General features: G+C 30.0%; 1 protein-coding gene across 2 annotated transcripts in view; it reads right to left on the minus strand.

Moving 5' to 3' along the window:
• Positions 1–24814, minus strand: part of oaf (out at first) — a 365868-nt gene that overhangs the window by 165109 nt on the left and 175945 nt on the right. For both annotated transcript variants that reach the window (XM_067044914.1, XM_067044911.1), the window contains exons 3-4: positions 22413–22547; positions 213–396 (exon numbers count right to left, since the gene is read on the minus strand). In XM_067044914.1, coding sequence (XP_066901015.1) covers positions 213–396; positions 22413–22547 — 319 coding nt within the window. The remainder of the gene's footprint in view (positions 1–212; positions 397–22412; positions 22548–24814) is intronic.

Genomic DNA, 24814 nt, shown 5'->3' on the forward strand with positions numbered 1-24814 from the left:
CACACTCACATTTTCTCCTCATACCATATCATTATATTGAATGTCATCATCAAATTAAAATTTAGCATTTGGATTTCGCAAGTATGATAACTTGTACTACCGTTAAAAAACAAGATTCGAAAGTTCTCCTCATCCCTCTACTTATCCTTATTATATATTTCATTTATATGTAAGTAAAAATAGGAACAATAATAAAAATCTTTTTTACATACCTTGAGCTCTTGACCAGGCAACTAGATCTGCTCTTCTTGTATAAGTGGCGTCGCTGGCTTCCGCGCAGAGGCCACCAATGTGTCGAGAGATCTGGGAAGACCGACCTGTCTCCACCCACATGTCCATGTCGAACCTTTCCTTCTTCTTTTCCGTTTCTGGGACCCTCAAAGTTCCCGGGTTTTTCTACAAACCATAAAAAAATATAATCATAAAACATTCCGATATTTAATTAAAGCAATACAAGTAGAAAATGTTATATCTCCGAAAAAAGAAAGAGAACTCGTTGAGTTCAATCAACAGCGGAATCCGTTTAATTTAATCATTCTGTAAAATTGAATTCTGACGAACTGTTAATATTGGGATAGCGTTGGGGAAACAGAAATATTTGTAATTAATAAACGGAGTCAATAAAAAAGAATCGAGTACCAATCACCGATAGAATATATCATATGATTTCCTGTGCCTCTCCGTAACTTATTAATAATTTAAATTCAGTTTTTTTTATATAGAACCAACGTTACATAGAAATACCAATTGCAGAAAAGGTCAAATAAATTAATAATTGTAAAATACATTGCTCTGCAGCAGGAAACATGTGTTGGTTTTTTTAAATTAACAATTATTTTTTCACTGTAAAAAATAGATTTACGGGGGAAAAAATTATTAAACGGATTCCCAGAATGACGAAATTTAATATTTTTAATTTGCAGTTGATGTATTTTTGTTATGCTAATACTATAGAAAAAAGTGCATTTTTTTAAAATAAATCTAATGCGGCTTAAATTTTCAGATAATTTCAATGTTGGAAAAAATGATGATATTGGTTTTATAAAATATGAATAAGTAATAAAATGGTTGCTGAAAATTCTAAAATACTAACTCAAAAAAGTCAGATTCAAACCTATCGTCTGTAGGAACTCTTAAATCAAAAATTATAAATTTTTGGATTTGAACAATGAAGGATATTGCTTTTCTGCCGATGTCTCTGGTTCACGAAATAAATTTACAACTCCTCACAATATTATTAAAATCCAACTTAACTACAGCCGATGGATTACTGAAGTTACGCTTAGATTTAATTTATTTATACAGGAGAAAAAACAATTTCCAATAAAAAAAAATCCTAGAACGTTTTATTTTCAGTTCTTATTTCTTTACGAAGGTACAGTTTGTACCATTATGTGCAATTTGGACGGTCCTAAGTCATTCCTAAGTTTCAAGTAAATTAGTTGCATCATATTATAGATATTAATTTTTTTTTATTTCAAAAACTAAATCGGAGATCTCCACATCGATTTCCCGACAGATTAAAATAAACAGTTAGCTAAGACTGAAGCGTGGATTGACATTGATCAAGAATTCAAAATAGCAAGTATGTATTACAATAATATATTTATTATATAAATTAAAAACTTTAAATAAAATTGCTTTTCAATACAGACTGTCAAGTGTTAACGCCAAGTTTAACAATTAATTTGTAAATAATATTTAACTTAATTACATATATTTTTATATTGATCGTATAATTTCAAATTATGAACGGTTTGATTACCATTAAGATGGTAAGGGTTACGGTCAAAAATGAATAAAAATAGTTAAAAATTATTTATTATCTGACGTTTCACTGTACATTGTGGAGCTTCCATCAGGGCTAAAAACATATACAAGCAATTAAAAACAGTTTGATATAGTAAGCTAATAAGATGCAAAAAGGTAAAAATTAGGGTAGGGATAAAATCTTATTATATTAATTATACTAAGATGTTTTTGTATCTTTTTAGCCCTGAAGAAGCTTTACAAACAGGGGCGAAACGTCGGAAAATAAATAGTTCCTTACAATTTTTGTTCTATTTGACCGCAACCCTGACCATATTCTTCGTAATTTTAAATATACTTTTATTTATATTCTAAATAAATTTGCATTTTTATATTTAAGCTAATAATAACAGGAAAGATTCTTTGTCAGCACAAAATTAATTTCACCCAAAAACTTACACATACTGTACCACTATACTTCATAAGTTGTTATTTTTAAGGCACTAAAACTCACTTATGTGTTTCATGGTCTACAACATAAAACGTCGCAATTCCACTCTCTAGTGTCCCTACCTTCTTATTTTGCATTTGTAACTTTATAAAAATATTTGTATAATAATAAGGATGATAAAATAAACAGTTTAAATATTGAACTCATAGACGAACAGCAATAAAAATGCAACATCGACTATACAATACCCTCTGGTAGAGGGCTGGACTAAGTTTTCATGATCTATCTTTTTCACAACAACGTTTGTTTGTTTGTTTGGTTGTTTAGTGGCGCCAAACTTCATTGGTCATCAACGCCATTTATATTTTATTTAATTTTGCTAATATTCGTTAAATTATATTTATTTTTAATTTTTTAATTTTTATTATTATTTTTTTTTTTTTCTTCCGATCAAGTTATATTTTTGTCAGTAAATTTTGTGATTTTAAAAACTGGAACACCAATTCTATTGCCTTATCATCGTCTCCAATGGTTTTTGAGATATCTTTGCTTAGTCCCAAGCTATTGAGGTGTGGTGTAAAATATGGGCATCGTTGTAAAACATGCCTTATTGTTAAATTGTTATTGCAATACTGGCAGTTCGGAGGTGTTTCTTTTGATATAAGATAGGAGTGGGTGAGCCTCGTATGACCTATTCTCAGCCTAGTCAGTACAACAACGTTTTTTATGGCAGCACTACTAATTGAGTATCTTTTATGGTACTTGAACCAAGATGCACTCTAGGAGACAAGTTGACATAGTAGTCTGTAGATAGAAGTTGTACACAGAGTCATAGAGTTTATATCTCCCCTCATATAAATAAGGAAGATTTTACTTAAATAATACTTTTTTAGGTATTGCATGAATCACTGCCTTGAGAATATTTTAAGAGGGTCATGATTTTGATCCATCCAAGCAATATGCACAGCCCAATGCATGCTCCGTAAATTTATGTTACTCACTGTAGCTTTTTAAAAGCCTTAAATTCTCGGTTCTAGGTCCTTAGATTTTCTTTCAAAACATTAAGGTGTAAGTTAATAATTGTTTTCGTTAGATACAAAAACTCGAGGCTTACAAGTGTTTTGTATAATAAAATAATATGTTATGAATAAATACGATTTTATAAGAATAAATTAGTTAAAACTAGTTCAACAACAGCCTCTCGTACAAAGATTGTACGTGCAAGCAACCAACTTTTTTTTAACAACTAGTGTTTAAAAAAAAAAAAAGAAAAGAAAAAGTAAATGAAAAATCTAGAACCCTTTTAACTTTCCCTACAACTGTATTCATTATTCCGTGACATGCCAGTTTCGAGGGAACTCCATGAATGTCCGAACCACACCAGGCCACAAACTTTCCGAGTTAATTTAACTTTTTAAAAAAAAAATAATATAAAAATCCGAAAAGTAGGAGTAGAGTCAAGATATAATTACACGTTGAAAGTTCTTCTTTTGACAAGAATTAGTTTTTTTTATACAATATAAAAATATAAAATAATTTACTTTTTTATTTCTCACAATAAAAATATACAGAATCTTCGTATTCCTCCAAAAATTAAACAAAATTTTTATTATTAGAATCGAAAATTGTAACTGGTGATTTACGTTTTATATATTAAGAAACTATTTATTTTGTGTCTGTCTTTATGCAGTAAAATGCATTTTTGGGCATAACATAACTTTTATCCGATTGATATGAAATTTTCAGACATTTCACATTTTTTGCAGATGGGTTATAGTACAAAAGCCGGTAAGAAAAAAAAAACAGTTATTTCACCCCAATTTGTTATTACTTTAATGAAAACAATAATTATTAGTGAAAACTGATAAGTCTGCGAAGTATAGGTAGAGGGAATAAAAAAAAATGGCGGCTGTTTCAAAAACTTAGAAACACATTAATGTTTCATTCGGAGCTGTATATTATAAAAACTACCAACAACAAATCTAAAAGAACATTATTTAAAGAAGAGTAAATTTTTTGGAATATTAACCCTAATAAAGGTATTTACGTCCAATAGTTCTCGAGATATAGCCTTTTAAAAAGCAACATTTCATAAAAATGCACTAAAATATCAATAGTTAGTTAATTTATTTTGAGAAATCTATATCTCAAGAACAATGTGACGTTACTATCTACAAAGATAAACATTCTTAACTATTTAATAGTAAATTTAACTAGCTTTAATTTGAGCGCTGGCAGACATCTGTACGTCCATATGTTTTCTGAAATAAAGTTTTTCATAAATCAAACTTATTGTCCGAACAACTATAAATTAATTTATTTTAACAAATTTCATGAAAATTACTACTCCTACGAAAATAAATATTATAAACTACTTTATAGCTAATTAAATTAGCTTTAATTTGAGTGCTAATAGACACCTGTACGTCACATAGTTCCTGAGATATAATTTCTCAAAATAAATTAACTAACTATTGATATTTCAGTACGTTCCATACAACATTTTTATGAACAAATGTTTCTTTTTGAAAAGCTATGTCTCGAGAACTATTGAACGTAAATAGCTCTATTAGGGCTTACATTTCAGAAAATTAACTCTACTTTAAATGATGCTCTATTAGATTTTCTATTGTTCTTGGTAGTTGTAAAGATAAAGAGCTCCGAATGAAAAATTATTTTTTTTTTTAAGGTTTTGTCAAGTCGTATAGAAATTGTGCTTTCATTTGGAAAACTTTAATATAAACACAAGCATTACGAACTATAAATATTTTTTTCAGCTCTATTAAACTCGTTGCAATTAAATTCTGAAGAGATTTTTTTTTTTCTTTCAGCGTTAAACAAATTTATTTGTTTCGTCAGTTTTGAAAGGCACAATATCAATTTAGAGTTAAAATTGATTTTTTCTGAAGATGCCCAAATAAAATAATTCATCTAAAGGCAACTGGAAGTAAAAACATACAAGACGAAAAATAGTTATGAAAAAACAAAAACTTTATTAGTAAAATCGCTTCATCAATCTTCATTGCCTTCCATGACTTCATGTATAAATGTATTCATTTTTTTATAAAATCTTTTATCTCGCAACACTACATAAATCATCTAAATTATCGAAACAACTTTTGTCAGTCAAAAATTTTATTTAGATTGAGGTGTAGATAGTTGACCGTAGATTAATGCTTGAAGAAGTTTGTCGGGGGGTGCGGTCAGCAAAGAACAACATAAATAAACAAAACCATATTTATTTATTTTATGCTAAACAAAACCATATTTATTTATTTTATGCAAAATAAATAAATATACATACACGTCACTACACCAGAAGATACAACACATGAGTACTAATCTTTCCCACCTCTACGACACAACCCCTGATGAAGACCTGAACTCAGGTCGAAACGTCGGCATAAAATAAATAAATATGGTTTTGTTTATTTATGTTGTTCTTTGCTGACCGCACCCCCCGACAAACTTCTTCAAAAATTTTATTTAATTTTAATTTTTTTTTCTCCTCATCTTTTTCTTAAATTAACTTTTTTTTTTCATTAGAAGTCAATTATTTATTTTGTTAAATCCATAAATGTCATTGTTTTTCTGTTATTAACTTTACTTTTATCTTTTATTAAGAATTGTTATTTTTATCTTGATTTTATATTTTATAACGTTGTAAATAGTTGGGGATATCTTTTGTATGAGACTACACTCCCCTCCCATAATCAATTGTTAAAAAAAATGAACCTGTTACATAAACCATGCAAGGCAGGTTGGAACCAGTTAAATCAAAATCGTGAGAGTCCGTTTTGAGACAATCATATAAAATCAATAATACAAAATGCCACTTCTGATAAGTAAATTCTGGCTTAAATGTATTTAGCTAATATACAGAATTTCACACCATTTTGCGAAACTAAATTATTTGGTATCAAATTTAAAAATTTTATTTTTAGTATATTATATTTATATTAGTACTTCCCCCTTAGTTTTATAGGGGAATATAAAATTTTCATAAATGGGTGAATAAAAGTAATTTTTAAATGTTGGCTTACTTTTTTTTAAGTTAATTACTATTTTTAAGAATTCGATTATGTTAGAATAAACTATATTAATTATACGTTGGGAAATAACCTATCAAATGACATAACGATTTTGATTTCCTGAATCAGGTGAGTCCAGTCCCTGAAACTAAAATCTTTCGATAGCATATGCTGAGCAAGGTAATTGAACGGGGGGGGGGGGTAATATGGTTAGCCGTCTATAGGCCACGCTATCCTGAAGCGGATATTGGGCGTGACCCGTCCATGTTACGGAATATCTCTACTAAAGGCAAAACATAAATGCAACAATTTGATGGTCAAGCATCAATGTTTATCATTGAAAAAAAAAAAAATAAATATTCTAAAGAAGTATAAAAAATTCAAATTCAAAGGGACAACTCTATGTCCAGGAGTCCGTAACAAAAAAGGTGATTTATTTCTTTTCAGTTTATGCACTACTGCCATCTTAAAACCGCTTGAATAAAACAAATATGGCTCAGTAAATACGGTAGAGCCCAAAAAAGAATTAAAATAACAAAAAAATAACTACTAAAATTTTTGTTAGTTTTACATTCCATGCTAAATATCCAGGAAACCACCAAACGCAACTTTTTTTCAAAGTAGACTAAATTTTCGAAAATTTGACTTCTAAGGTCCTTCTAAAAAAAATCAATTTATTTTCAGAAAAAACGAGGAAACACCATTTAAGTAAATATTGCTATTCTTATGGAAATTATCATAAACTATTTATTATGAATGTTAGCTATAATATAATACAATTATCAATTAAGTTCGTGAAATATGATTTCAAAGCAAAATAAATAACATTTTGAAAGATTCTGACAAAGTATAACATTTGTCAAAGTTGAATCATCTTGAGAAAAATTTGAAATCTAAAGATCTATTAGACAATCTTTTACAAGAACTTTTCTTAATAATTTAATTACTATTTAAGTATTTTAAATTATTCAAAATCCTACGTAAAATCCTTGATGCTCCTTATTACGTTACAAATAAACTCATTCACCAAGACCTTAACATCCCATTCGTTGCAGAATAGGCCAAAATAGATATGCGACTTTTCATTCCAAACTCCTTAACTATCCTAACCCATTAATTCTTAATCTTTCATCCTTAACAATCCCTGATAATCCTCCAAGGCGTCTGAAAAGAAGATGGCCACGGGACCTTCTAATGTTTGAAGTACCACCAATGGGTGGTTTCTTCCCAAGATTTTCAAGTGTATATGAAACATACGACATCGTTACTTATTGTATTATTTTGTACAGTTGTAAATTACATTAAATAAATAAAATAAAATAAAAAAAAAGTATTTAAAATTACCAGCTTCGCAGAAATAAAAAAAATTTCTAGGTTTTTAAGTAAAAAATTGATTCTTTTTCCAAAAATACTGCCTCAGCTACACTTAAACGTATGCAGAACTTTAAAGCACAGATTCACTCTACTTTAGAAAATTTGTTCCTAATACCAAGATATAGAGAAAGGAATGAAAAATTTACGAAAATTTTAGGTTTATCTTGAAGAAATTGAACTTTCGGTCGTCTGCTGAGGTCAAAAATTAAATTTTTTAATGAACTACATACAGATTTAATAGGGCAAACAGGATCATTTAGAAACCTATTATCAACCAAGTTAAAATACGTGAAAAAAAAAAGTTGAAGAATAAATATTTAATAATAAAATGAATTAAATCCTTTTTTTTAGTGATATAATATTACTTTTTTTTCTTAACTGTCATTCAGTATCTATTACGGGAATCGAGATTAAAAAAAAAGTTACCGGGCCCGATCCGCTGGGAAAGTACTAATTGATAAACTTTTTCAAGAATCATCACATAAATATTAACAAAATAACTTTAATAATTGGTTTAATCTGATTTCCACCCACTTACGGTTTTAATCTCTCTTTGGCAGTGAAGGCATGATTACCACAATTTGCTACCCTTCATTCGTCTTATTAAGGTCTGTGTATAACTTGTTCAGCAAATAACAAAAAAATATTCAAAGTGATTTTTTTTGTTTGCTTATACCAATAACCAACGTTATGATTCGCCTTAATTTAGGATTATTAGTAATTTGCCGAGTATCTGATGTTTGAGCATGAAATGGAAGCATATTTATTCTACCAACATCAAAGGAGGTCCGGAAAATCGAGGTTTCAGGAATATTGATTTATATGGATATGCAAAAATTAGGAACAGTGTAAATACGGAAACGAAATTAAAAATAAATAATATAAAATAGAATAATTAATAAGGTGGTCAGTGGAATGCCACTCGAGGAAGCCCAAACCAGATATCCTTCCAATATATAATCCCTAACCACCCGAACCCACTAGTTTCTAACTTTCATCCTCTTCCATTCCCGACAATCTTCCGAAGTGGCTAAAACGATGATGGCCACGAGACCTGCTATAGTAAAAACGTCATTAGAATGCTACCAATGGGTAGTTCTCTACACGCCTGTATCACTCAATAATAACTATGATCTAATTTGCTGAATGAACAGTTGTAAATTTCAATAAATATATTTTAAAAAAATGATATTTTCGAGTTTCTTCAACATCATACATAAAGACCTTAACATTCCATATGTAACCGATCTAGCCCGAACCAGATATCATTCCTTTCATTACAAACTCCCTACCACCCAAACCCACTAGTTTCTAACCTTGCTTCCTGTGCCATTCCTGACAATCTTCCGATGCCCCTGAAAAGAAGATGGCCACGAGACCTGCTAATATAAAAACGTCTTTAGAGTGCTACTAGTTTCTCAACACGTCTGTATTACTCCATTATAAACAAAAATTAAATTCACTGAATGTATCTATATGAATGTAGAGTTGTAAATAGCAATAAGTAAATGAAAAAAAATTTAGTATACGTCAAATTATTTATCATTGATTACATTGAAAATTGATAATTTTTTTTGAGAAAAAATAATAAGGGTACTTAAAAGCGGTTTCTAATAATTTTTCCTTAGGCTACCTTCTTCGGTTAAAAATACTTTGTCCTTCCTTAGCTGAGCTAAAAGCATTTCGCGGCACCCTTGTCGAGCTAAAAAAAAAAAAAGTAGCGGCACAATTATCCTTTGAGCAGTGTAAGTATAAATATTTGAGAAAGTTGCATTCGCATGAATTTGAGAAGCGCTGTTTTAGAGCAAGATTTTTTTTTTTCTGTCAGGCCATTTTGTGGGACAGGTTATTTGGACTCGGGGAACCTCAAAATATGTATTCCGATAAGAAATGGAATTCGAAATTTTTCAGAATCGTTATTCTTTCTCTTACTATATACTCCAAATATAGGCAAGTGAAAGTAAAAAACGAGGAAATGAGCCAATCAGACAAAAGGTAAAATAAATATACTTTTCAGTTTCGGAAACTAGACAATTTTTCCGTAGATTGTCAATATATTGTATACATTGCCAATTATATATTACTTAACAGGTTTGTATACACAAAGACAATTACTTTTCATACAAAATGTTTATAGTAAATTAAAAAATGAAGACTCAATGTTTTTATTAATTTTATTATAAATAAAATGGACACTCCGATGGATGTTCAAGCCTCTCAGCCAAGGAAGGTGTACTGTAAGGCACTGTTTCTTCTCATACCATATGTTCTTTATTACATTATTCAATCTCCTGATTTCTAGTAATATCCTAGACAGCATTCAATGATAAAATTAATTTTAAAAAATGCAAATGAACGCCTGTTGAACAGATTCGATATTTAGGACTCCATCTTGACAAGAGACTTACTTGGAATCCACACACAAGACTGAAACGACAAGGAACTGCTCGTAGATTCCAATTGCTACAACACTTACTTGTCAAACACTCTAAACTTCCCATTCACTAAAAAAAATTAGCATACACTACGATAATCAGACCAATTTGGACATATGTAATTGAGCTCTGGGGCTCCACCAAACCATCAAATTCTTCCCGCATCCAATCCTTACAATCTAAAATCCTTGATGCTCCTTATTACGTTACAAATAAACTAATTCACAAAGACGTTAACATCCCATTCGTTGCAGATTTGGCCCAAAACAGATATCCGTCCTTTCATTCCAAACTCCTTAACCATCCTAACCCATTAATTCTTAATCTTTCATCCTTAACAATCCCTGATAATCCTCCGAGGCGTCTGACAAGAAGATGGCCACGGAACCTTTAATTTAAATGAATGTTTGAAGTACCACCAATGGGTGATTTCAGGTACTTACAGAAACATACAACATATTTAGTTATTATATTATTTTGTACAGTTGTAAATTACATTAAATAAATAAATACAAAAAAAATGCAAATGAATTAAGCGAAAATTGAAGAAAGGAGAGCTAATACGTTTAGTAAATTTTGGAGGAATAATCAGTGACTAAGTTATTACTTTGATAAGTTGAAAATTAATCAACAAAACTTCTAAATTACTCGTAATTGAACTTATAATAATTTAAAATGGAAGACTACTGGAGGGAGTAGTGTGGGAGTCCTCATCATGGGAAGGCCCGTTGGGAGAGGCGCAAACCACTAAGGAAACTTTCTAAGCCTCAAGCCAGCTTTTAAATCCTTAATGATCCCTCGAGGATATTTTATAAATTACTTATGCAAACTTGGAAAATATATTTTAACTTTATAAAGACCTAATGTAACCATATAATAATAAGTCTATGCATTTATTTAACAGCATTAATTATGAGAAAATATTATATTTTTATTCTCTCAATAAACTAAAATAAGAAGAATTAAGAGGTATTTTAAAAAGTAGTTTTAAGAAACTTTTGAGTCAAAAATGAGTAATTTAGTACATTTTTTTTTAATTGTCTCTAAATACGGTTTTAATGATTTTAGCCTGTCTATCAATGTTAAAATGGACTTTAAAAAAAAATATAAGATTAATAGTTAACCGTAAATAATTGGTGGAATATGGCGGACAAGTAAGTAGAAAAAAAACCACAGAAAATCTATTTATTGGTAACATGTACAAATATGTTTTGTATTATTTTCATATCATTAAAAACAAACACCCATCCGGGCCATCTTCGTACAACAAATAAAAAATAGCTTTGTTATTCTGAAACTAATTCCCATAAGAACAATTTGAAGTTAAATACTGCATTGGCCAGAGCAGTGTGGTCTTGGTTACTTAAAACGTAAAATATATCATGGTGAATAATTGTCTACAGCGAAAACAAAATAAAACTTCACTGATATTTACAAATCATATATACATATGTACTGATAACAACACCTTCAACCGAAAGTCGGGCATTGAACTCTACTTTGAACATGCTAGTACTCAGTTCTAGCTTAAGTAGACGGTATAGTAGATAAAGAAAATTAAATATAATTGAAATGAAAAGAAGTCTTCTATTGAATACGTTTGAGTTTTACAGAGTTGCGAAAGAAAACATTTTCAGTTAATAATAAGTTTAATAATTAATAAGTTTTGGGTTACTGTACATATAGAATTGTTAAAAACAATGCTGAACACTTCTTCTCTAGAAGGTTGGTGGATAATTGTATCAAGTAGTTGGATGTTTCTCTTTTCATAATTTCGTCTTCTGTTCTTCCCCTTACGAGGGAACAGCTTCTTGGAAGTCTACTCACACATAGTGGTGCAAATCTTCAATGAAAAATACAGCGAAATTATTCTGAACCCGAGAGACTATCTCTATTCTTCTGCAGTCAGAGTTCACTGAGGAAATTGAGCTTCAATATTGGCCACTAGGTGGCACTCATAATAAATGCCTTTAACTTTTGTTATTTCGTTTTTCCACCTAGGTGAAAATCGAATCCACAATTTTCTGAAGCAAGTGTTTTGGGACCATGGTACTAACCTGCTAAGCTATCAGGTTCTCATGTACTAGGATTTTCTATAAAACAAATAAACTAATAAATGGTCATAGGATGAACGAAGGATGGCCGGTGAAATATAATCTTTCATTTCCGACTCTTGTGGCCAATAGTAAATAACAGTTTTTCTAACGACCGCTGAGAAGCAGGTGAGAGAGAAGAATTTTTTTTTTTTTTTTTTTAGGGATTCAGAGTAATAGTGTTTTTTTATTCTCTTGAATTAAATGTTATCATACAATTCAGGAAATGGTTCCCTGGCTGGGGACGGAAGCCAGAAGGAGAGAGGAGAAGACAGACAGAGAATGATGCCTTAGCATCCACCTGAGTGAGTTTACAACCAATTTTCTTTCTTACCCAACTGGACCATGGTAATGGTAATGGCAAACAATATAATTGAATTGAATACAATTCAAAATTATAAACCTAATCTAACCATCTTTTTTTTTGTGGCTACTACCATATAACCATGTACATTATTCAGTAAATCCCTCATGTTTTCTCGTGTCTACTCTCTAAAACTATGTAAATTGTTCAATAGATTCCTTTTCTTTAGGTTTAAGTAAATTTCCTTTCAATTAAATCTCTTACATAACATAGTCAACTCAAAATAACCCATCCGGCATATTCTAAAGTAAAGTGGCCTTAACTTGAAAGTGTACTTCATACAGAAATTATAAAAGAAAAAAGTTTTATTAAGTTCATTAAAATAATTAGCTAATAAGTAAAAAACTTCTTACTCTTGTTTAATAGATTAAAACTCCTCTGGCTATCAACGCCTTATACTTCTTACTTATTTGTACTTATATTCTTTTTATAGTTTTGTGTCATATTTGCTATAGTAAATTTTGTGACTTAAAAAATTGAAATAGTAATTCTACTATTATATTATGATCCCTTAGGAATTTTCATATATCAATAAGGGGTTTTATTATTGCCAGAAATGCGTTCCCGTTTTATGTGCTCTGGAAACTAATTTTTAATATTATCTGCAGGCGTGTGTTTTATGGGCTGGGTTTTATGCATCGGTCTCCAGGGTAATAAATAGTAAATAATAAATTCATACAGTGAGAGTTCACGGATCAATTAGTTAATTTTTATCAGATTTATGACTGAGAAAGACTGTTAATACAAATATGGTTAACCTGCCTATAAACACAACGAAATACATCGTAGTGCAAAATCTGGGTTCAGAAAAATCTTCTGTTGATAAGAACTTTCATCGCTTAGCCCTTCTGTTTAATTGTATTGTATTATCAGGTAAGCAATTTTGTTACCAATATCAAACTTACTTTTATATATTAATTTAATATTCATTTTATTTAAAGATAAATATTACAATCGGTCAAAGCGTTGTTGCGGAATAGGTAATAGTCATAAATGATTCATACTAAAATTAAAAAAAAAATTACAAATAAATAAAAAAAATACATCAACATAAATAAAATCTCTATAAGTATATAAACAAAAAGATAAATAAAATTAACAAAATCCAACTATGTACATGAAGAAAAAAAGGATAAAAGAAATAGTTAAAATTTTTAACTATGACAATAAAAAAATTAAAATAAAATAATCACTAGTCAAATTTACACTATTATATAAAATATTTTATTAATGTTTTGAGGATCCCCAAGCCCAATCTATCCCCCCCCCCCCAAACCCGAAGGGGTTTAATAAACCTTTATCATTTTTTTATATCAAACATACCTGCTGTGCTATAAATCAACGTAAGAAAAAGTTTAAATAATTAGTATACAATTTGTTGGCCTGATTTCAATTTTTTTTAAAATTTGTAAACTAATATATAATTGTAAAATTAGTCGTGTAAATAGTAAATTAAAATTTATACTTCCTTTTAAATTATTTATTGTAACTATTGTATCATATTACAACTGTTGATTGAGTTTATTTTGTTTGAATAACAATGGAATTGATATTGTGAATATTGGCCGAAACGTTGTTCAAATAATGAAAAAAAAAATCAGTCATAAACATATAATCATACATAAAGACCTTAGTGTTCCATATGTAACCGATATAGCCCGAAACCGGTATCATCCCTTTCATTACAAACTCCCTAACCATCCAAACCCACTAGTTTTTAACCTTGCTTCCTCTTCCATTCCTGACTATCCTCCGAGGCGCCTGAAAAGAAGATGGCCACGAGACATGCGTCATTAAAGAGATGCCAATGGGTAGTTTCTCTATACGCCAATAACACTCCATTTTATAACTGAGATCAAATTTACTAAATGTATTATAATGAACAGTTGTTAATAGCAATAAATAAGTAAATATAAAATAAGGCAATATCTTCCAAAAAAATAATACAAATAGCTAGTATACTCTTTTAAACTATTTAAGTGAAAACTAGAAATTTATAAATAATATAATCGTATACCGTCACATCCTGATTTTTTTTTTCAGACAAATGCAAACATAAAAAAAATAAATAAATAAATGCATACATTTACATTAAATTGTAGTCAATCATTGCAAACTTCTCAGCAGTTTAATGAATGCTGAAAACTGTATAATCTGAGGAAACTTTTAGAGGCTCCCCTTTTTCCTAATGATGTGAGCAGCATTGATGAGTCATTGAAATTCATCGCAGGCTCATTCTGTTTTACCAATTATGCCACGAAGTTTCAAAGTTTCTATAAGTCTACTTTAGGACTTTACTGCAGTTGAAAGCACTTTTTTTCTTTCTCCTCGGTCGAGTTTAAAGAATTTATTACAGAAAAGTTTCTACCCGTTAGTTCTCTACCCTCTTTCCAATACCAGAAGAGGCGTTATCCTCTTTAGTTAGTTATGCATCCATGAATCAGAAATTATTAATATTTCTTTAAACAAGAGTTTAATTTATAGGTAATACCTTAACAGCTATGAGCCTTAGAGAAAAAAAGTAATTTATTACACCTCAAGTTTTTATTACTTAATATGAGCCCTAATAGACCAATTTGTTAAAAAGTTCCCAAGATATAGCTTTTTAAAAAGTAATATTTCATAAAAAATGCATTAAACAATCAGTAGTTAGTAAAATCAAGAACCATTAGACGTACAGATCTTTATCAGCTCATGATATTTGACAAAATATATTTTAAAAAATGTTGAATGTTTTGTTTGAACAAAATATTTGATTTATGAATAAATTATAACTCAAGAATCATTACAATGACAGATGTCTATTAGCACTCACAGCCTCCACTGACTCACTACCAGTGATCCGGTGAGAGGGATGCGCTGGGATATTTTGAGCTCTGCTCTACCCCTCACACGTGGGGGATAGAGTGGGCTCAGGGATCCTCAGGTCGATTCTGTAAATATTGTGTATATTATTTTATCATTATGTTATTTTATTTATTTATTTATTTTTTTTAGTATGTATGAGATCTTTCATCACTATTACCTATTGCCCACAACTGTGTGGCAGATTGTAATATCTATCATTAAAAAAAAAAAATTAGCACTCAAGATAAAGATAAAGCTATAAAGTTTAACGTACTATAAAGTAGTTAATAACATTTATCTTCGTAGGAGTAGTGGTTTTTAAGATGATATGAATTATGCATATAAAATTTTGTCCAAGTAAATATAATAAAAACTACTACTTATACAAAGATAAATGTCATTAAACCCTTTATAATATTATAAATTAGATTTAATTTGAGAGCTGGTAGACATCTCTACGTCCAATGGTTCTTGAGATAGAGTTATAAAAATATAGATATAGTAAGTCAAAAAGTTTGGGACGTGACGGCAGTGCCAGTTGGGGCGTAGGTTCATAACGTGTGTTAGATTCCCACTTAGGGCAGTTAACATTAATTTTTCGGCGGTCCCGAAAAATGAATCTTGACACCCCCACCTTAGTTAGTATGCGCAACTCAGGTAGCTGAAATAGGGAAAAAATAGGGAATGCTAAAAAGGACCAATGACCCACTTTCCGGCATTGTTCCCCCCACCAAGTATCAATACCAAGTCAAATCGTTCGTCTAAACAACTATAAATCATCATTTTGTGAATTTATTTTGTTTTGAATTTAGAACTATTATTTTACGAAGATACATATTAGATACTACATTGTAGAGTATTATAGTACATTTAACTAGCTTTAATTTGAGCCTTAGTTGACACCTGTAAGACTAAAGATACTTGATAATTGTCTTGTTTTGTTGTAAAATGTTTCTGTATAAAAATGTACTATGGGCACCATTGAAAATAAATAGCTCTATTAGGGCTCATATTTTAGGAAATGTACTCTACTTTAAATGGTGTTTTAGTAGGTTTCCAATGGTACATTTGTTGTTGTTTGCTGGGGCTTTAGGGCGTAAAACCTTGAGGTCATCAACGCCCATGTTTCGCTCTTCATAATTCTATTTCAAAATTTGATACTCTTTAAATAATGAAAAAAATTTAAATAATTACTTATTTTAGAATTATTCAGTAAGTATAACAAACTTACTGGGTTTAAATCTTATTCAAAAGGCCATTATTTTTTAAGAAAAACTATTTCCACGTTCTTCTGGTCATCATTCATAGCATCCGATACACTCGGTCTTACTCCCAATCTATTTTAGTTGATGGAATAGAAATGACATTATTCAAATATATGACTGACCGGTACACTGTTGAAGTATTGACATTTCGGCGGTGGTTGCTTATTGATCAGATATGGATGAGTTAAATTCGTATGACCTATTCTTAATCTGGCAATAGCTACCTCTTCCAATCGCAGGGAACGGTTCATATTATATTAAATTATATTATTTAGCTCTTATAGCTCATGGAGGTATTTTTTAAAAAGATTGATTTATTTACTAGATTTTATTTATTAATATCTACATTAATTAAGAACTTATTAGGACTCACCGCGATATTCTAATTAATAAAATGAATACTACAATAAAGGTATTACTCGTATTAACAGCCATTATACTACTAAGAGAAGAAATATGAGCTTCTAAAAATCATTTTAATATTTCTTTGTTTTTTCAAGTTTTTATCTCGTAAAAAGTTGTTCAGGTGCTTAGAAATGTCACTATGAGCAAGATCAGGCGATGGGTGTTTTACGGATTTAGAAGTCCAACTCGTGCAGTCGTTGTGACGAAAACTAAGCAACTTTGGCGCTTGTTCAACTCCTGTGGTACCTAGTTGACAAACTTTTTGATTTTACCACCGCTGTTGATCTATTACAAGAATGTAGTGCTTCGCTAGCATTAGTTTAAATTCGCTTGAATATACTTAAAGTAAACTGCTTTTTTTAACAAATTAATTTTATTCACTAATAGAAGTTTAATTATCTTTATGTATTAATTATTGTGAAACTAATTACTTCTCGTATAATTTTTCATGTGCATTATACAATTTACATAATTGGTTTTAAAACGTAGCAAAGTCGAAAAATTGCATTATTTTTGCCTGAACCCAAGTTCCACTATTCATTACATAGAAACCAACAGTGTACTATTCCAAACAAATAAATCCAATTAATAAAAAATGAAAGCATATTAGAGACAAATGGAGCAATATTTCCACGTTGCATTATGTAATCATTAATTAAATATAATTTATATTCATCCATTTTAAAGCTAATAATTCAAAAAGAAAATTTTATAAGGCTAAGCAAGTTAAAAGAAGTTTTTTGAGTTGTCTTGAATCAGACTGCAGTTCAAATACAGGAAGAACTGAAAGTAACCGCCCACATACTCCTTAACTACAGACGTGATGTTAAACCTTGTTTAAACACTCAACGAGTTTGAAATTTCACAGTTAATTTCTCAGCCTTTATCCCTTTGGCAAGAAGATATAAGGTCAGATGATCCGCTTTTCAAAGCTTTAATATCTTTAAGGAGCATATAACATAAACCGGGGGGAGGGGGTATTTTACAAAATTAAATATTTAATAACAAACTACTATAATCTTCAAAAATACCCGCTGGAGTCAAATTAAATTTATTCAAATCTCAATACTAAAAAAAAAGTCATGGATATGCAAATAAAAGGCATAAAATTTCACCTCGGGAGTATGAAAAACATATTATAAATTTAAATGCTTTCGGTCGCACTGATTTTCTTTTCTTTGTATAAGCGCTGAAAATCTCAAATAACTATCAAAGATTACAAGATAGGTATAAATTCATGGGTAATTAGATTTTAACGTTAGATATTTTAATGTTTAATGGGAGTTTCTTGTCTCCGAATTGAAACGAAAAATCTATACCCTTGTTTTATCTACATTTACATTAATATTTAATTTTTCAGTCCCTCATTTTCTTTTAATTGTTTTATAGCCTTACTTTTATTTATGATAATACATGTGAAGGCAATATCATCTGCGAACGATAATACTGAGGCATTCTGGTACTTGGTTCCAACAATAGAAAACAAGGCAGGAGGTAGAACCACGCCTTGTGGAGCCCCACACTTGAGATGAATTTAATCCACAAAGTCATCGGAAACTTTGACAGCCAAATGTAGATCATTAACCGAACACCAGAAATTTAATATTAAATTTAAATTATAATAAAAAAAACTTATGAAATTTAATTATTATAACGAGGGTTTTCTTTTTCTATGCAAAAAAAAAAAAAAAAGAACTGGTGTTGTGTGTTTACCACACAACTTAAAACCCTACTTCTACTGAAGTAGCTTCTTAAAGAATTCTGACTTGAGTACTTCAAACAGGTATAGGTAAGTCAAAGTAAAAATTGGTCATTACGTTTTTCGTCACTCTCTATTACCTCTGCGATTTCAAATGTAATTTATTAACTCTTTTTAACTCAAACTTATGCAAGTTTAGCAATGCTATATCCTACCCTAAAGAGAAATTCTAAACTAAAACCAGAAACAACTGTTCTTATATTTAAAACAATCCTCAGGCCACTGCTGATGTACGGCTGCTAAATCTGGGGAGGAAAGTCTCTGAAATCACTTTACGAAAAGAAAAAAACTATAATCTTTTCAAAATAAAGTCCTAAGAATCGCAGTTAATGCTCCTTGGTTCATAAGAAATAGCCAATTGCATCAAGAATTACAAATGGAGTCAATAGACGATTATATCAAAAAACGGTTCATGAAGTTCCACTCCCACTTGCCGACAGTTAAAGGAGCAGTGACCTACAACCTGGGAAACCCAACCTCAACCCGAAGACTGAAGTCCAGACTGCTCCAGGACATTCTTTTATAAATTTTTAATAAATATAAACTTAATTCATACTACCTCTATTTACTTATTATTAATATTCATTTTATTTATTCATTATTATTATTTGTTTGCTCTTTTCTTCTCTTTTCCCTTTTTCAAATTAATTTGTTTCTTTTTACTATTAGAAGACAATTGTTTCTTTTATTTAAGTGTACCAATATCATTATTTTTTGTTATTAATTTTGCTTTCCTCTTTTATTAAGAAGCATTATTCTTATCTATTTATTTTCTTTCTTTTAATAAGAACATTTCATATAGTTAGGGGTGTCATTTGTATGACTATACCCCTTCATAATCAACAGTTAAAAATATATAAATAATATAAGTTATATCAACCATGTAAGGTGCCATCAGATCGATTTGGTTTAAAAAAAAAAAAAAATAAATAAAAAATTAACTCTTTCGAATTCTTTTTAGCTATCCTGCAGTATATTATTATACACATATGTTTTTAAATATATTCAGTTAGAGCTAATTATCAAATCCTTTTATAATTTACAATTAAAGATTTTTTTTTTATTACTACTAACTTATTATCTCAAACCAAAGACGATTTTTTTTTCTTCTAAGCCCCATGGATCTAAAAAAGTTGTATATAGTGGGCTGGTAACTATAATTGTCTCTTTTACTGCATTTCAAATACTTTTATGAGGGGAGTGGAAAGGGATTCGCTTGAAAATTGGAATATGGGTTGAGGCAGTAAGTTAGCAGTCCTCAGTCGAGTTTAAGTATGTTTGTGTGTGTCTGGTACCTTTGAGGCCGTTCTGTCGGTGTCAGTGTCTTGAATAATGGGTTCGTACAGCACTTGAGGCTCTGAAAAAATTTGATAAGTCTGTTCGAAGTAAATTCTATCACAGTCGGTAGTTCTAGTGTCGTATGTATGCGGTCCGTCTTTATACTTTGAAGTGAAGTATGTCTCATTATACGTCTGAGTATACAGCTCTGAAACTGTTGGTGCCCCTTGGCCGTTGAAGGTACATAGGTCAGCATAGGTGCTCCATAGAGTAGGGCTGGCTTGTATGTATTGAGTACACTCTTGTAGATTATTAATTTGAAGCGTAGAGAAAGATTAGGAGAAGTTAGCAGGTGATTAAGACTGTAAGACTTGGTCCTAACCTGCTTGATCTTCTTATTGCGAGCTAGTGTCAAGTGTTTATTAAGAGTGACCCTCACGTGTACTATGCTGCCTGCTGGTCTTTTCCCGTACCCTGCAACCTTATATATTTTAGGGAGAGGACGCTAGTTCTTCTGGAAGGAAAAATAATACAGTCGATCTTCTTGAGATGAATTGTAATATTCAGCCCTTTCAGTTTCTTGGTTATTTCTGTACAGCCCTTCTCCACCTGCGTAGAGCTGTTTCAGCATTCATTGAACTAATGTACATGGCTTTATCGTCGGCTACAATAGCATTGTCAAACTTGGCTCATTCAATTTCAGCCTTATATACCGAGAATAGCACAGGCATTTTTCTCAGTAGATACAAAATTTATTAAACCACAATGAAGAGTGGTTTATTTCAATGAGCATTTTAATGATTTATTAGATTATTTCAATGATCATAAGACTTATAATGAATATTATTTAAATTTACATTGGTATAACGAGTATAAAATCGATTTTAGTGAAAATTTTACAATAAAATATCAAGTAAATACCTAACATAAATACGTAATTTAATTTTGCACAATCAACAGGGACCATTTTGTGAGACTTGATTATTTGGACTCAAGAGAACGATAAACGTGCATTTCCGTTGAAGACCCGGATTAGACCTTTTTCACGATCGCGATGCTTCCCTTTACTATACACTTTACCGCGATTGGGTGCTTAAAACGTACTAAAAATATTTTTTGAGTGTGAGCCTAAGAAGAAACTTTTTCTTGGGAATGATTGTTAATATAAAAAAAAACGCCAACGTAAGTTTCACTACCTACTATTTTTATAATTTAAAAGCTTGTTTTTTCCTTTGCTGTTTATTTTAAATGCCACTATTTCCTTAACATTTAAATAAATACTCTTAACTATACACAGTTTCTATACATGTTATATAACAGTAACTTCATACTACATACTATCAGTAACAGTGGGACCGCGACTCAATAAAAAAAGTCAACCCTCATAGGCCGATTTTATATTACATCAGATTTAGATAAACTTATGATAAACTAAACTTACAAATAATTTTATTTACGAAAAATAGAAATGATTTAACGTTGAATGAATGAAAGAAAAACATACAAACATTTTAGAATTAACAGAACATTAAAATAAAAACAGTTCGAAACAATTGTTATGTTTATAAACTATATAAAAAGTTATAGTAACAACAATATAAGGAAGTATACATGAAGGTAGACTGGAAAGAAGTTACTAATAAGTTATTAATAAATATAACCAGGTGTGATAGAAGGACTAAACTTATAAATAAGTATTATTTAAATATAATTATTATTTTGAAAAGTTTTCATTCTAATGTCCTGTTAATTCTAAAATGTTTGTATCTTGATTTTTCATTTAAACTAGACGAAGCCCAGCAAAGTGGGGCAAAACGCTGGTTAACAAAAGTTCTCTTTTACTATTTTGATACCTTTATTGACTGCCACCAGGACTATATTCTTCCAATCTACTTCATACGGTCAAATATCTTCTTCTAATACAAATTATTCTTTTACTTTATTTACCTAAACTACAAACCAAATCTGAATTGTGAATAACAGCCCAAAAGCAAAAAAATTAAAGCTGGATATATCAATTTAAAGGTATGATAATGAAAATATAGAATTAATGTAGATACTATATATAACTAAAATATATAAATATTAGAAGGTCTTCTGGGCCTTAGGCGTTAAAGCTTTTTGGATTGAATTAACAAAAATTGAGGGAATGGATCAATTGAATTTTTTTTTTATAAATTATTACATCCTCTTAAACAATATATTGTTTTCCGAACTAATAAACAAATGTTCGGGAAGCTCCAGGAAGGCTACCAACGCTGGGGCATGCTTGGGATTTTTTTAGGCTCCTTAAACACTTGCTTCCAATTCAATACAAATGCAGTTGTAATTAAAATAACAAGATAAAACTTAATCACTGACCTGCCTCAACTTGGACATAGCATCAGAGGAGATGAATTCATCTTTTCCAACATGGCACACGAAACACATAACCTGGTACTGACTCTGGCCTCGTTCTTCTTCACCGAGAACAAGGGCCTTCAGGATCTGAGTTTCCTAAAACATTATTAAAAAAAAAATATTAGTAACTTAACAATTTAATATTTGTAACTAATGGGGCCACCTGTAGCTCAGGTGATTAGGCGCAGTCTTTGAAATCTGCTGTTCGAATCCGGCCTGAGGGGATGATTTTTTTCATTGAATGGCGGTCCCACAAAATGAAAAACTAATCCCCCAACCATGTTTAGGCACTATAGGACTCCAATAGGAGTCTTGGCCGAAAAAATAAAATAAATCTATAACTAATCAATAAAATAAGATTTAAAAAAAAATGTTGGATGGTAAAAAGCGTTTCAAAAGAGATAGATCATGTAGTAGACGATGTAGAAGAATTCTAAAGCGCAAAAAATAAATATTTGTATTAATTTATATAAAGTAAATAAAGAATAAATAACTGAACCGACTCGTGACCACAGTACAAAATATAATGAGATAATTCTGGAGCAGGTACATATAAAAGAGGATATTAAGAATAGGAAGAAAAGAGAAGCATGGTGATAACACATAACATTACCTGTTTATATATCGGGGAAGGCCGACACGATTCAATTGTATACTAACCTCCGATTGTATAACCATTTCTTCATTTTGTATAAAACCTAGCTATATTCTAGGTTACACATAGCTTTGTTATAAGTTATTTTACTTTAATATATTAGTTTTAATGCTTCTTTCAAAAAAGCTTTTTTGTATTCTTTATATTAGATATTATGTTACACATATTACATATTATTGTATGAAGAATAATAAAATATTTATTATATATATTGTATTGACTCATTATTATTAATTTATTAATTGTTAATTTGTATCACTATTATACACTTCATAAGTTCTTTCAATTACCTTTTTTTTTATTTTACTTTATTTCTATATTAATTTATTTTCATTCTATAGTCGTGAGAAATAGTTAACCGTGGATGACTATACGAGGAGAAGATGGTTGGAGGGTGCGGTCAAAATAACACAAATAACTTGAAGTAACTTATTTAATCGTGCCAACGTTTCGGTCAGAATTTTTAGCCTTTATCAGAGCTAAAAACAGAACAAGATAACAACCAATGAATACAGAAAAACAAATAAACAGAATGAAATAAATTAAATAATTTTACAGAATGGAATTAATAAGAAGTGATGAAAGAAGTGGAAAATTAAATGTACACATATGCAACTGAAACAGTAGGTAAAATAACATAATTAAGAAAATAAAATAAAAATTGAAGTTATACAATAAAGAAATATGAATATTTTAGTTTATTTATAATTTATAAATTAAAATTATGGAAAAAAAAATAAAATAGAGAGAAAGAAAATATATGTAACAAATGAGACATTTAACCCTAATATTAGATAGAAGCAAAATGTTAAGTTTAACAAAAGAAATGAATATAAAAGTAAAAAAATTGAAAACAACAATAATAATATGTGGTGAACATAACGTGGGTAAGGACAATTAAGAAAATAATAGAAAAGCAGGGGGGGGGGGAGGAGGTAAAATAATGATAGGGGAAAAAAAGAATAAAACATAAAGTAAACCTGTAAGCTTGAAATCTTACCGCCAAGTGGGTTCTGCACAGCAAACGGCCAGACTTAGAACCAAATACACATTACAGAGATGATAAATGCTTTTTTAGAGGACAAGTGGAACGCCAAAAGTAAGTAAACAATCTTTAAAAAAATAGTAGAAAGTATTTAAAATATTTAGAAGTGGAAAGCGTGTGAGAGGGTGACGACAAATGGTTTTAGAAAATGTTAAAAATGTATACATGTTACAAGGATGACAAAGTGTCAGGAGTATTTAACAACAGTTAAATACGTTACAAAGTGGGCAAAAAAATAAAATAAATAAATAATATAAAAAAATACATGTAATTGCACAATCCTATACTCTTTATCTTCTCCTCGTATTTTCATTTTAATATTTTGTATTTAGTTGTGTTTTGTTAATTGAATTATTAGTTATATCGCTATAAATTAATTCATATTGTACTGTTATAGCTTATAAATCTTAGTACCCTCCATAATAACCCCCTAACCCTCCGCCCTAATACCTAACTCAATTAAAAAAAAAAAAACACTACTTTTTTAGTTTTGCAACTATTCAAACCAGCAGTAATATTTTAATGTTATTTTCCTTAGTCTGATAACCATTATAGGTGAATAATGCTAATACAACAGCAATAATGATTTCAAAGTAATTTTGCTATAGCCATGATTAAATTAAATAACTCCGAAATTCAATTAAACGATGACTGGGAAATACA

The sequence above is a fragment of the Halyomorpha halys genome, unplaced genomic scaffold (genome assembly GCF_000696795.3).
Source record: "Halyomorpha halys isolate HHAL.00 unplaced genomic scaffold, Hhal_1.1 Scaffold475.1, whole genome shotgun sequence".
In the NCBI taxonomy this organism is placed as follows: domain Eukaryota; kingdom Metazoa; phylum Arthropoda; class Insecta; order Hemiptera; family Pentatomidae; genus Halyomorpha; species Halyomorpha halys.